This window comes from Tetrao urogallus (assembly GCF_951394365.1).
Source record: "Tetrao urogallus genome assembly, chromosome: 3".
NCBI classification, from domain to species: Eukaryota; Metazoa; Chordata; class Aves; order Galliformes; family Phasianidae; genus Tetrao; species Tetrao urogallus.
This window is the reverse complement of record NC_136815.1, coordinates 21,158,698-21,173,077: the sequence shown is the minus strand read 5'-3', so window position 1 is coordinate 21,173,077 and position 14,380 is coordinate 21,158,698. Positions and strand designations below refer to the sequence as shown.

At 47.9% G+C, this 14,380-nt stretch overlaps 1 protein-coding gene across 1 annotated transcript; it reads left to right on the top strand.

Moving 5' to 3' along the window:
* Positions 1-1,022: 1,022 nt before the first annotated feature.
* On the top strand, positions 1,023-12,476 carry KCNS2 (potassium voltage-gated channel modifier subfamily S member 2; the record flags this gene model as incomplete). Its single annotated transcript, XM_079533967.1, has 2 exons — positions 1,023-1,102; positions 11,006-12,476. 2 exons carry the CDS (start codon positions 1,023-1,025, stop codon positions 12,474-12,476), a joined length of 1,551 nt encoding a protein of 516 aa, XP_079390093.1.
* Positions 12,477-14,380: the final 1,904 nt, after the last annotated feature.

Here is a 14,380-nt window from a genome sequence, read left to right as displayed (position 1 = left end):
GTGAAACACAAAAGTTATACTCCCTGAAGGAAACTTGCCCCTCAGTTAGCCTTTAAATCAAGCCCCAGCAATACTGAGAATGGAGAGCAGAATCTCACTGCTGCTCTCCCTACTGCCATGCCTTGGCTGGCTGAGGTAATCTCAACACACATTTTGTTCAAGGAACTGCAGAGGAACAATCTGCAAACATGAATCTGTGTCAAATTCTGTCTGGAAAATATGGCATAAGGTGGGATGTCCCAAAGCAAACATGGCCACTGCGTGCACTTGGCAGGGGACATAGGGAAAAGTGGGTGGAAGAACAAGGGACAGTGGAGCAAATTGCAAGGAAAGATGAACCCTTGTAAGGGTGGAACAAGGACTGCTGCATCTCAGACAGCCCTTATTTCCAGGCACAGCAGCAATACATCTGCTGTACTTGTGGCAGATTGTGTGAGTCACAGATAGGATTTCACAGTCAGCAGCAAACTTGTGAGCCATAAAACCCACTCCCTTCAATTACAAAGTGATCACCTCACAGAGATGCTGTAAGGCTTGATCAACTGATAGTTATAGAGCACTTTGAGATCCTTGGATGAAAGTCACTATAAAAAGCTACAGATTTTTCATAGCGTTCATAGGCCACCTGCTCAGACCAGAAGCATTCACTTTTAGCATCGCTTGAGCCAGCTACCAATCTGATATCTCCCCGGGAATTTCCTAAAACAGATGTGGCTGTCACATTTAATCTCTCTCTTACTAGGAACTCTGAGAAAAAGAACTCCTGGAAAAGGAAATAAAACAAATTGCATTAAAACTGAAGGCGAGAAGAAGCCCCGTAATTCTGTTCCCACAACTCATGGATTCTCCATCTGTACCTTTCAGAAAGCTGCCATAGTGACTAACTCCACTGGCTTCACAAATTAGACCTGACCTAGATTCGCTGAAATCTTTGTTCAGCAGCTGGTTAGTGTAATATCCTGACTGCAGCAAAGTTCAGAATTGCTCTACAAAGCAGTGGGTTGAAAAGAAAAACAAACAAAATGGAATGCATGTTCCCTGTGCTCACAACACGCTGGCCAGCACTCCTCTTTATACCCAATGAATGTCAGAGAGTGGAATGATGAGGTTTAAATGGCTGCCATGTTCTCATGGATCCGTAGTATGCTCTTGAAAAAAGATGACTGTATTATTTCAGCTCTCAGTCTTTATTAACGAAAGAACAAACCCCAGGAGACTGAGGAAAGGCATGATTCTGAAGACCAGAATTGGTTCTAATTAAGCATGTCGTTAAACGCTTTGCAGAATTTAGATTAAAAAATGTGAAGTTTAAAATCCTGTTAGCTAAGGATAGAACAGTTCACGGTCTTTTTTATGAACTGATCTGAACCATATGAAACTCTTCAGAGCATGGATCAGGACTGGCATCCCTTCAGAATAAGGTTTCCCGTGATGTTTTGGACTTTCTGCGTTGTGTGTAGAAACTGAGCACAGATGTCTTAACATGTTTCAGAGACTGAAAGCCTTTTGTTCCATGATAACAGTGGGAAACATCAATTAGAATCTTATTTAGTGATCTGGTTTGGTGCGTTTTGAGGGATGATTTCTTTTTCTTTTTGAGTTGGCTTGTTCCTATTTCAAATACAATCCAAAAAATACCAAAGTGAATTCAAAGGAAATGTCTTCTTGATCCTTCATCTACCAGTGAGAGATTCCTTAACAACCAGAATGTGTTCGGAAAGATGTCAGAATGTGCAAACTCCCAGTCACACCCTCAGTTGGTCACGTCAGACCTCTGAGATAAATTACAGCCCAGGCTGCATTGGAGATACCTTTCAGGAAGGGCACTATTGCTGCTCAGAGATGAGCTGTTGCTGCAAACAGCTCATTATCATTATTGAAGGGGTGGAGGATGCTGTCCCAAAATAGTGACATAAGCATTAAGCACGCTATGGAAAAGTTCTTAAATTCCATTTGCTGTGTGGGCAGTTATTACAGAATAGAAATTTAAAGTTGATTATCTGTTTTCCACTAAGCAGAATTTTCTTTTTTTTTTTTTTCCAAAAAAATATCTGTACAAATCACAGTAAGGCTCTGTGAGGCAGAAATTTTTTCTCTGTGTTTTTAGTTTATCTCTAAAAGAGGAGAAACTGCTAAAGGCAAATCTCCATTAGAGAAACATATCTTGTTGGATGAGTGTAATGGTTACTTATAGCCTAATCAGTGCCCTTCCAGACTATGTGCTACAGGCAGCCCAAGGAGAAAGATCTGTCCTAAATTGCCAGATGGCAAATTTTGCACATGATGGTCTATGAGGCAATGTTACTTGGTCCAAGAGACACAAACTGGGAGAGAGTTCTCACCTGTCCTGGGGAACTGCAGGAAACTGTGATTGCCATGATACGCCTTTCACTCCTTTCCTCGGGCAATACGAGGCAGTGTGGATGTAACTGAGCTGAGATCCTTCCTTTCATGCAGCTACTCCCTCAGCCACACAGGGACCCTCAGCTTTCTCACTGCCAGGCTGACTCTAGTGGCAAATTTTGCTATTCTTCTAGTGGAGTAACTGGTGCAGCTGAAGTGGAGACTGAAGAACTGTGAACTCTGAAGACTCTGATGTACCACCTAAATACATTGTAAGAAGTATTAGGATAAAGGCTATATTGTCAAGTGGCTTCATAAAGACCAGACACTGCTGTTACTGTATGCAGAAGCTGAGAGCCATGTGTAGTATATAGGAAAAAATAACTTTTGATTCTGCTCTGGGATGCACAAACCAGAGAATTATTAAGGTTGGGAAAGACCACTAAGATCATGTACTCCAACATCAACCCACCCCCCCAAAATGCTCACTACTCAGTGCCACATCTACACGTTTCTTGAACGCCTGCAGGGCAGTGACTCCACCACTTCCCTGGGCAGCCTATGCCAGTGTATCACCACTCTTTCTGAGAAGAAATTCTTCCTAATAACCAACCGGAACCTGCCCTGGTGCAACTTAAGGCCGTTACCTCTCATCCTATCACTGTTGCGGGGAGAAGAGGCCGACCTTCATCTCTCCACAACCTCCTTTCATGTCTCTGAAGAGTGATAAACTCTCCCTTGAGCATCCTCTTCTACAAACTGAACGGCCCAGTTCCCTCAGCCACTCCTCTGATGTGGGAGGCAAAAAGTACTGTGGAGTCCCTGATGGTCTTCTGTGATCAGAGCTGGACTCAAGACTTAGTTAGTTCCTAAAAATCCTTCAACCCAGATCTCTATGATCTCTACTTCAGATGGGGCAGGTCTCATGGGAGGGTGTATGATATGTAGTGTGACTGTGCTGTTGGGAGGAATTGGGCACTCGTCAGAAATTGATCCAAAGAACTGGGAGAAGGAGCTACTAGCAGCAGAAGCAGCTTTGGGGCTGTTAGAAAAATGATCCAAAAAGCTCCTGGGGGTACTTGTGGATGGCAAGCTGGACATGAGGCAGCAAAGTGCCCTCACAGCCCAGAAAGCCAACTGTATCCTGGGCTGTATCAAAAGAAGTGTGGCCAGCAGGGTGATGGAGGTGATCCTGCCCCTCTGCACTGCGCTGGTGAGACCTCAGCCAGAGTACTGCATCCAGATCATAGAATCATACAATCATAGAATTGCTCGGGTTGGAAAAGACCTTAAAGATCATCAAGTCCAACCACAACTAACCATACTACCCTAACTCTAACAACCCTCCACTAAATCGTCTCCCTGAGAAAATAATGTCCTTGAGATGTGGAGTCCTCTGTACAGGAGAGACATAGAGCTGTTGGAGCGCATCCAGAGAAGGGTTACAAAAATGACACAAGGGATGGAACGCCTCTCCTATGAGGACAGGCTGAGAGAGCTGGGGCTGTTCAACTGGGAGAAGGCTTTGTGGAGACCTGAGAGTGGGATTTCAGTATCTAAAGGGGAGCTACAGGAAAGAAGGGTACAGATTCTTTAGCAGGGTCTGTGGTGATAGAATAATGGGAAATGGCTTCAAACTCAAAGAGGGGAGATTTTGTTTAGATGTAAGGAAAAAGTCTTTTACAGTGAGGGTGGTGAAGCATAGGAACAGGTTGCCCAGAGGTGTGGTTGATGTCCTGGGTCCCGGGAGAATTCAGGTGAGGCTGGATCAGGCCCTGGGCAAACTGATCTAACTGTGCACGTCCCTGTTCGTTGCAGGGGAGTTGGACTAGATGGCCTTGTAAGGTCACTTTTAAGGATTCTTTGATTCTACAGTTCTAATATCAGTGTTGTTAATATTTGAAATATTAACAATTGGATGAGGCTTCCATAACTCCACACTCACAGGAAAAGAGTCAAGAATTGAAAAGAAGGAGACAATCCTGATACCTATGGCAGGCAAGGATAACCACGCTGGAGATGTCCCACCATTCCAGCACCAAACAAGCCTGACCTGAAGCTCACTGAAATATATACAGAGCTGTGTGAGGAGCTGCATGGCCCTGGGCTGCTCCAGGGTGCTGGGAGAGCTGGTGTGATTGGGTCATTTCACTGGAGAGGTTTCTCCTGCCCTCCCACATGCTGCTTTCATAATCAACATCAGTTTTCCACCTACAGTGAAACAGATTTCATTTTGGAGAGGTTTTCTCATAGTTGTGCTTTCAGAGTAAATTGTTTGCAAGTAAGGACTGCTCTCCCTGATTTTGTTCAGCTTGTTTTCTTTTTTCAAGATGGAGATTCCTGCACCACAAGTATATACATATATATATATAAACAAGAAATGATCTCAAATATTCTTGCTATATTAAAGTGCTTTTTCCCACAGGCTTAGAACAAGTCACATTTTCACCACCTTTTCAAATCTGAACAGAAAAAAAAAGAATGGAGGCAGAACATGCTGCTATATGTAAGCTTGAGGCATGTTCTCAGTGAGAGCAAATCATCTGAGAGTATACCACAAATAGGGACATGCACAGGGGGTCTGTGCTGTTGCTGGATTTCCTCTGTCTTTATCTTCTGTATATATATATATGCCTGAGAAGTGTAAGAAATGAAATGTGAGGGTAGGTTCCAAATGCAGGTGAAATGGCCTTCATACACTCCAGGTTATCTGGCTGACAGCACAGAACTAGGCTTTGCAGTCAGTTTAAAGCCAACAGCCATAACCTGCATCCAAACAAGATTCTCTTTCTCCTCGCTTCCATTCAGCCCAGTATCAAAGTTGTGCCCACTGCTGACAGCACAGGTGTCACAGGGAAGGCAGCAGCTGGACAGCATTAGCTCATCATCTTAAATCCAAATTGCACTCCTGAAAACCCTTCTTCCCATTGCTCTAAAACCCCAAAGCACAGCCATGCATCTCCTATAACATAGAGCACCTGCAGTGCAGACACCTACACCCAAGCTAGGTGTTGGTTGTATATCCACTAGCAACTAGTGTGGCTCATTTAGAGCAGCTCGTTAAGGTGGAACACCTGTTGCATGCTGTAGGTGATTTGAAGGTTATATTGTCTGGCTGTAGGCTGGGAACTGAATGCCCATTTGTGCTGGTATGCATTAGATATGCTCTCGCAGCTCAGCTTGTGCACTCTTTTTACCTAGAAAGAATACGGGTCTCAGCCTCAATGTAAACCAAGTCACAGTATTGGAGTTGGTCATCCCAAGTGGAATGCTCATGAAGGAGATCCACTGCAAGCTTCTCCAAAATTAGTCAGAGGAGTCCGTAGGGCTGGCTCATCTGACCCATCTCAGACACCAGTGTTCCGTAGGGTACAAAAGGCTGAAATTCTACAGCCTGTACTACATGGGAGCCAAGCACAGAATGATCCTTTCTTGCACTCCATGACTCTGCAATATGATGATTTACTCAAGGAAGACAGTGCTGCCCACAGGGCTTGCAAAGGTAATTACCATCATTGTGTCCCTTGCAGCAGAGCACCAGGTGCAGTGGTGGCTGAGCAGGTCAGCTCAGCACAGACAGCAGTCCTCACAGCAAAGCTGCACTGCTCACACAACCGGTGCACTGCCAGTAAGTGGGATGTGCCACTCTGTGGAGTCACTGTCTGGTGAAATTCCTTCCCCTGTTTCAAGCTGCAAATGCCACAACTGACAGAGAGCCTTTGCCTCCCAAGAAATCAGACATGTGAGGCAGAATACTTATATACAGAGCAGGTTCACAAGCAAATGGCACTGCTGTTTGCCTGGGGCTGAAGGAGGCACGACATTTTTCTTTCCAGCGGAGCTTGAAGGTCCCGCATCTGGGCTGGCCTCAGAATCACAGAATCACAGAATCACAGAATGGCCCAGGTTGGAAGGGACCTCAAGGATCATGAATCTCCAACCCCCTGCCACATGCAGGGCCATTAACCTCCCCATTTAATACTAGACCAGGCTGCCCAGGGTCCCATCCAACCTGGTCTTGAACACCTCCAGAGACAGAGCAGCCTGTTCCAGCACCTTACCACTCTCATAGTAAAGAATTTCCCCCTGCCATCCAACCTAAATCTTCTCTCCCTCAACTAAAAACCATTCCCCTCGGCTTTCTCAGTTGGCAAAAGCCGGCCATGGGCGGCTGTGAGCCGTGGGAGCTTGTTGGTGGGAAGGTAAAGGTGAGGCGCTTTGGCACCAGCCCTCTGTAGCACCTCCCGTCGGGTTCTGTCCAATTCTGGCAGTGCCAAGATCCCTTCTATAAACATACAGAGAGGGAAGTAGGCTTTCTGAATTTGTTTAAATTCATTGTCAACTTATTCATTCCTTTTTGACTTGGCAATATTCTGCAGTAGACCTTTTCCAGTATTTAAATGAGCATTATCTGCAAAAAATATTTTTGTTCTTTTGAACACAGGCACCAGCTGGCCACAGTCAGCGGTCGTGGTAGTAAGAATGTTGTCAGGAAAGCTTTGCTCCCAGCTGCCTGTGAGACTTTGCAAAGAAAAACAGATCGTATCTATTGATCTTAAACTAACACATTAAGACTCTGGGATTTTCCAACCCATCTGGTGCAAAAGGAAGCGGTCAGCACGAATGTGAGTTTGAGTCTGGCTCCAGCCAAAGGGGGACCTTCCAGTAAGTGTTACGTGCAGACTTTCCACCTCCAGCCTAATGAGGTTTGTGGCCTCAACTCCAAAGCGAGCCTACCCACCAGTGGAAGTGCTGATTAAACCACTGAGCCGGGTCCAATCTCCTCATTTAGATCCTATTCAATATTTCATTAATGCTGCAGATGCAGCACTAGCAGAAGCAAATTCACTTCTCCCAAAGCTGGCGAGGCTCTGCAGACACCGGTGCCGCATCCTCATCAGTGTGGGTGGGTGTTGTGTGGGCCAGTGCACCCAGGTGGCCACTTCTGACACCTGGCAACAAACTCCCATCCTCTCGCAGTTTGGGTCATAGGGCTATGGCCATGGGAAGCACACTCTAGCTGGTATGCATTCAAGGCCAGGCAGCTGCATGTAGTCCGGGTCATTAGATACCACTGGCACCTTCTCATGCTCCTTAATTAATATGGTGCCATGTGAACCAACAGAACTAACTCTGTATCTTTCACATGGTCTCGGAGTCACAAGCACAGCCAGCACACCCCGTGTAATGTTGCCCTAAAGTGATATTAGTCACCCATCTACCTCCCACTCCAACAGGCAATTCCCTAGCAGCAGAAAAATGTCCTGTCTGATTCCCTCTGGCAGACCAAAGCGGCTCATTTCCCCTGGATTCCACCACTGTGGGGTGTCTGCAGCAATGTGCCCTGTGCTCACCATCAGAAAATGCAAAAGCGCTGTGTCTGTGATCATGCGTCCATGGAGCAGAATGATGCCTTGCAGAAACATTCAGATGAGTTTTGGATTAGTACCTTGGGCACTAGAGGCATTTTAACCTTATTAGGACAACGCTCTGGCTGAAGCAATTAGCCCTAATTACAGGAGCAGTTATATTGGACTTGGAGGAGTTGTATTCTCGTAGCTACATGTTTTGCACTTTGAGTTATCTCTGCAGAAATTCCACTGTGTCCTTTGATGAGAAAATGCATAAAGATCCCAGGTTAGAGAGTGACCAGTGACCCTTCCAGGGTAAAGATAACAGAAATGGATAAATTCAATTTCCAAAATGAATATGAGGCTGCCTATGATTTCTTCTTAGACAAGCAGTTTAACAGGAAAGGAAAATCTTCTAAGTGTATCTCCACTTCGTTTCTTTCAAAGCAGCATTAGGGGGAAAAAAAATCTAATTTAAGAATAGGAAAGAAAAGTAATGAAATATACATCTTCCACAAATTTGCAGTGTTCCAAGCCCCTGCTTGGGTATCCAGGATGGTGCAGAGCTGGTGAAAGCACACTGCCTGATGCACTGTCAGCTGCAGCTCACCGTTCCTCACTATGACACCGAGAAACATGAGTTAATTTTGTTTTGTTCTCATTTTGAGTGAAAAATCAAAGCAGAGATGTTCTGTGACGTAGCCAAGCCCTGAGGATTATGGGAGGATCTCCAGAAGAAAGCCCAGCAGGGGTGTCCACAGCCTTTGTCCTGCCATCCCTGCCCCAAGCAACAGGAAGAGCATCTCCAGGACTGCGTCCATCAGCCCCAAGAAAATGAGGCTGCAACGGGCTGCCACAGGAGCTGCTCTGGAGTTCGGAAACACAGGGGGTCCATAAGGCAAAGGGAGGCTGTAGGACAGCCTTCCTCCAATGCCCTTGCAGCAGGAAAGCTGAGCAAGAGCAAGCCTCAAGGGGATTGTTCAGTCTGGAGAAGAGGAGGCTCAGGGGTGACCTTACCGCACTCTACAAATGCCTGACAGGAGGTTGTGGCAAGGTGGGGGTCAGTCTCTTCTCCCATGTAATTAGTGATAGGACTAGAGGGAACAGCCTCAAGTTGCACCCAGGGAGATTCAGGCTGGATATTAGGAAATACTTCTCTGAGAGAGTGATCAGGTGCTGGAATGGGCTGCTCAGGGAGGTGGTGGAGCTGCTGTCCCTGGAAGTATTCAAGAAACATTTAGATATTGTACTGAGGGACGTGGCTTAGTGGGGAATATTGTTGATAGGTTAACAGTTGAACTGGATGATCTTAGACGTCTTTTTCAACGTTGGTGATTCTATGATTCTAAGAGAAGGGCAGCACCTGGAGGAAGAAACACACTCAGGTGCTGCAGGGCTGTGGCCCATGGGCAGCGCTAGAGGTGTCCCAGGAGGTGCAGGGGCTCCGACCACACAACAACAGCACTGGTGGGACCTGAGCCTTGAGAACAGAAGACTGAGAGGTGCCTGATCCAGGTCTATAAATGTCTAAGATTTTGGGGGGCAGAATGGCGAGGCCGGACTCTTTTCAGTGGTGAGTGGAGACAGGACAAGGGGAAACGGCCAGAAACTGCAGCATAGGAAGTTCCGCACAAATGTGTGAGGGAACTTCTTTACAGTGAGGGTGACGGCTGCCCAGGGAGGCTGTGGAGTCTCCTTCTCTGGAGATGTTCAAGACCTGCCTGGATGCCTACTTGTGTGACCTGCTGTAGGGAACCTGCTTTGGCAGGGGGTTGGACTCGATGATCTCTGGAGGTCCCTTCCAACCCCAACAATTCTGTGATTCTGTGATTCTGATGGGGTGCTCACAGCACCTTGCTGGGATGTCTGAGCAGCACCTGAAGACCCGGCCGCTGGCAGGCACCAGGGCTTATTTATTGCAGGGCTGTATTAAGGAATGACTCAGGCTGGAAGGGATATGAAAGGTCATCTAATTCCAGCCCCCTGCCGTGAGCAGGGTTGCCCGAGGGTCCGAGGAGCAAACTGCGGGTGATGCGCAGGGCTGCGGAGGCTGGGGGCTGGCGGAAGCAGGAGAGGAGCACCACCGCCCCGCATCACCCCTGCAGCCCTGAAAGGTGCGGAGCCTCCCGCGGCCGGGAGCGGGTCGGGCGGGCAGTGACGGGGCTGGCAGGCGGGTGATGAGCTCCCGGCCTGGGTGTGCCGTGCCGTGCGCTGCCACCGCCCCCGAGCGCCGCCGGCGCGGCACCTCCCGCGGGAACCTCGGCCTCGTGTCGGGCTCGGAGGGAGGAGGGAGATCGCCTCGCAGCGCGGGCAAAGGAGCTGCCGTCGGCAGCCCCGCAGTTAGCCCTCATCTCGCACCCGAGGCCGGACCCTTCGACCCTCCGGGCAGCCGGGCAGGTGCGCTGCCACCGGGACGGCGTAGGGGAGCCCGGAAGCCCGCTGCCCGTCGGCAGCGGGTGGGGTCTCCGGACGGACCGGCTCTGCGGATCTCCCCTGCCGGTGGGAGAGGCGTCCCGAGGCGGGCGGGGAGCCGCCGCCTCCCGGTGCGCGGGGGCAGCAGCTCCACCAGACCCCCCCCGCCGCTGCCCCGCGCCGCCCCCCGCAGGCGGCGGAGCTCGGAGGGGAGCGCGGCCCCGCGGGGGTCGTCGCCATGACGAGCGCGTGTGCCGCCGGCCGCCGCTGAGCCGCCGCTGAGCCGCCGCTGTCCCTTCAGCACCGCGGCCCGCAGGCAGCGGAGCTAGGCGGCGGCGCGGCCACAGGCAGCGGGGATGGCGGCGCGGAGCCGGCGGCCGGCCGGGCGTTGAGAGCAGGTAGGGGAGCGCCGCCCGAGGAAGGGTCCTGGGGAAGGGGGAGAGGACCGGGAGGATGGAGGGCTGGGGGTGGGATGGAGGGAAGGGGAGCGGGGAGCCGGCGGGGAGAGGTGGGAGAAGAGGTACGGCTGGAACAAAGGAGCAGCAGCGGTGTGTGCGGTAGGGAGGGGGAGAGAGAAGAGGGGAAAGGGAGAAAGGGAGGGAAAGGGCAGAGGGAGAGATAAGGGGAGAAAATAAAAGGAAAAAGAGAGATGGGGAGAGAAATGAGAGCGAAAGAGCAGAGAGAAAAAAGAAAGAAAGAGAGAGGAATAGAGAAAAGAAGAATGATAGAAAAGGAGAGAAAGGAAAAGAGAAAGAGAGAGACAAAGAGAAGCAACGAAGGAAGGGAAGGAGGAAGAAAGAAGGAAGAAAGAAAAAGAAAATGAGAATGTCAGTAGGTGAACAGTCTTCGGATTTGCCCATTCTGTTGATGTGCTGATGCTTTGTGCAATTGCATTCTAGGCTTTTATTTCCTACACACCTTTGGAAGGAGGTCACTATGACAGGGCAGAGCCTGAAGGCTTTATCTGAGGCGAATTTTGAAGACAATGAGATCAGCATCAACGTTGGAGGTTTTAAGAAAAAGATGAGGTCCAACACATTATTGAGGTTCCCAGAGACCAGACTGGGCAAACTGCTGAACTGTCACTCGAAGGAATCGATCCTGGAGCTCTGCGATGACTATGATGACACCAAGAATGAGTTTTATTTTGACAGGAACCCTGAGCTCTTCCCCTACGTGCTCCACTTTTACAACACTGGCAAGCTCCATGTGATGGGCGAGCTCTGCGTTTTTTCTTTCAGCCAGGAGATTGAGTACTGGGGAATCAATGAGTTCTTTATAGACTCATGCTGCAGCTACAGCTACCACGGGAGGAAAATGGAGCCAGACCAAGAGAAATGGGAGGAACAAAGTGACCAGGAAAGTACCACATCTTCCTTTGATGAGATCTTGGCATTCTACAACGATGCCTCTAAATTTGACAAACAGCCCTTTGGAAACATCAGAAGGCAGCTCTGGCTTGCTTTGGATAACCCTGGCTACTCAGTCTTAAGCCGAATCTTCAGTGTGCTCTCCATCATGGTGGTGCTGGGCTCCATTGTGACCATGTGCCTGAACAGCCTCTCAGATTTCCAGATCATTGACAGCAGCGGGACCCCTGAGGAAGACCCTCGCTTTGAAATCGTGGAGCACTTTGGTATTGCATGGTTCACTTTTGAACTGGTGGCGAGATTTGCAGTAGCTCCTGACTTTTTAAAGTTTTTCCAGCATGCCCTGAATTTGATTGACCTAATGTCTATCCTACCATTTTATATTACCTTAATTGTCAACTTGGTGGTGGAAAGTAGTCCGACCTTGGCAAATTTAGGCAGGGTTGCACAAGTCCTGAGGCTCATGAGGATCTTTCGCATCTTAAAGCTTGCCAGGCACTCGACGGGTCTTAGGTCCCTTGGAGCCACCCTGAAGTACAGCTACAGAGAGGTAGGGCTCCTTTTACTCTACCTCTCTGTTGGCATCTCCATTTTCTCAGTAGTGGCCTACACCATTGAAAAAGAAGAGAACGAGGGGCTAGCCACCATCCCTGCTTGCTGGTGGTGGGCCACTGTTAGCATGACCACAGTGGGCTATGGGGACGTTGTGCCAGGGAGCACTGCTGGAAAGCTGACGGCATCTGCATGCATCCTAGCCGGCATCCTGGTGGTAGTGCTTCCCATTACACTGATCTTCAATAAATTCTCCCACTTTTATAGGCGTCAGAAGCAGTTAGAGAGTGCCATGAGGAGCTGTGATTTTGGTGATGGCATGAAAGAAGTTCCATCGGTCAACTTAAGGGACTACTATGCCTATAAAGTGAAATCCCTTATGGCTAGCCTTACAAATATGAGCAGGAGTACTCCCAGTGAGCTGAGCCTGAATGATTCACTGCATTAGTGTACAAGTCTGACAGCAGTTTGCATGAGAGCTATCAAGAGCTGTGTTTATAAATGTTTTCCTATTTGTCATCCTTTTTTTTTTTTTTTTTTTTTTTTTTTTTTCCTAGAGGGTAATGTTGCTGACACTGCACTAACTTTGCACTTGAGAAACAAAAGAAATTTATATTCTGAGTTGACAGTTTGCACATTCTCATCCTGTTGCATAGGCACTGAATGCTGACTTTTCCATCTGAATATTTCCATTCCCCTGACATTAGTGCTAGCAGTATAGTGATGATTTGTTACTTCGTGCATTTCCTCATTTGAGCAAAGAAATGAACATACCCAAGTGGAATAAAAATTCTCAGCTGTGAAACTAATGATGAACAAAGCACCCACCACCTAAAGTGGTATTTGTAGCAGTTCAGGACCATCTCAAGACAGACATAGGACTTCCAGTGCATTTCACAACTGTTTTCAAAAAAATCACCTGGGAATCACTGACAAGGGACAACTCTTCTCCATCTTTCTGACTGGTAATTTCAATCGTCACATGTCTGAAAGCACCTCCAAGCTTCATATTTCAATGGAAGCTGGGTTACTCTTAAGCACGTGTTAAAAACTGGGTGTTCTTGTTTGGAAATGTTATGTCCAGTAATATTTTTTTAGAAGTTCCTCAGCATAGGCCTACCTCTATTTCCATGACGAGGTCAGTTTCTAGCCCTCCAGAGAAGCCCAGCCTCATTTCTGGTGGCTGTGAGTTCCAAGGCTGCACTGCCACAAGCAACTTGAGGTATGGAGGCCATGGAGGCGTCTCAGGTTCCTGCTTTCGGAGGGGACGTGCACACAGAGTGGTTCCAGTGAAGATACTCTGTATTTCAGTCCATCTAAATGGTTCTGAGATTAGGCACACAAAGATGTGGGTTTTCAGCGATTAGAAGCTCCAGTGGAAAATCTGAATTTGTTTAATGAAGAGAAATATTCCCACATGAAAAGTGCAGGCAGCATTTTAGGAACTGACATTCATATACTGCAAAAAGACTAATTATAAAGATGCCATATGTGACGCTGAGATACAGAGTCTAATTTTATCAGGAAAGCTTGAAAGCAGGTGTTGATGGCAGCCAATTCCATTACACTTTTTGCCAAGGAAACTCTAATGAAAAAAAAAAAGCCTTGCAAGTCACATTTTCCCTCAGAAAGGAACTCACAAGTTACAGCTGAGAAAGAGTGCAAGGGCCTAAGAAAAGAACACATACAGAAAAAGAGCTTAGTGCTGCATGCGCTGTGGGCAGATCCTCCCACCAGTTCCGTGACGCAGCCGATGCAAACCCTCTCAAGGGCTGGCCTGTACTTTTATTTAAAAAGAGAGAGAGAGCAAATCATCTGGGTTCTCAACAGTAATCATGAATCTGCATAAACTTATTGAGTGATCAGCCTTTTCCCTTATGTAACTGTTCCGAGATCAAACACTTGTAGCCAACAGGCAGATCCAACCCCTTCCTCTCCCAGCACCTCTGTTGCTCTGTGCTGTAATATCCTGCTGGCACTCAGAGGGCACAGCGGCATTTCTTTTCAAATCCATCGCCTTTTCCACCCCATTTACTACATATGTAGTAAATATACATATGCGTAGCAACTGATTGTTTCTCGTTTTAACTTGAGAAGACTAGAGAAATACAATAGGAAATACCTTTCCCGCACACAAAATGTCCTTTGAATGCTGTTTCCTCAGAGTTGATTTAGGCCACAACCTGAGGAAAACAGGTCCTTCCCAGCCTCATCAGAGCAAAACTCTGAGAGATTTCAGCACAGCATTCACAGATGTCAGATGATGCTCTCTATCTCCAAGCACCAAACAGCCATATACATGGCCCGGAAGACTGACTTAGGCGCTGAATGAGGTATCTGAACTCGAAACAC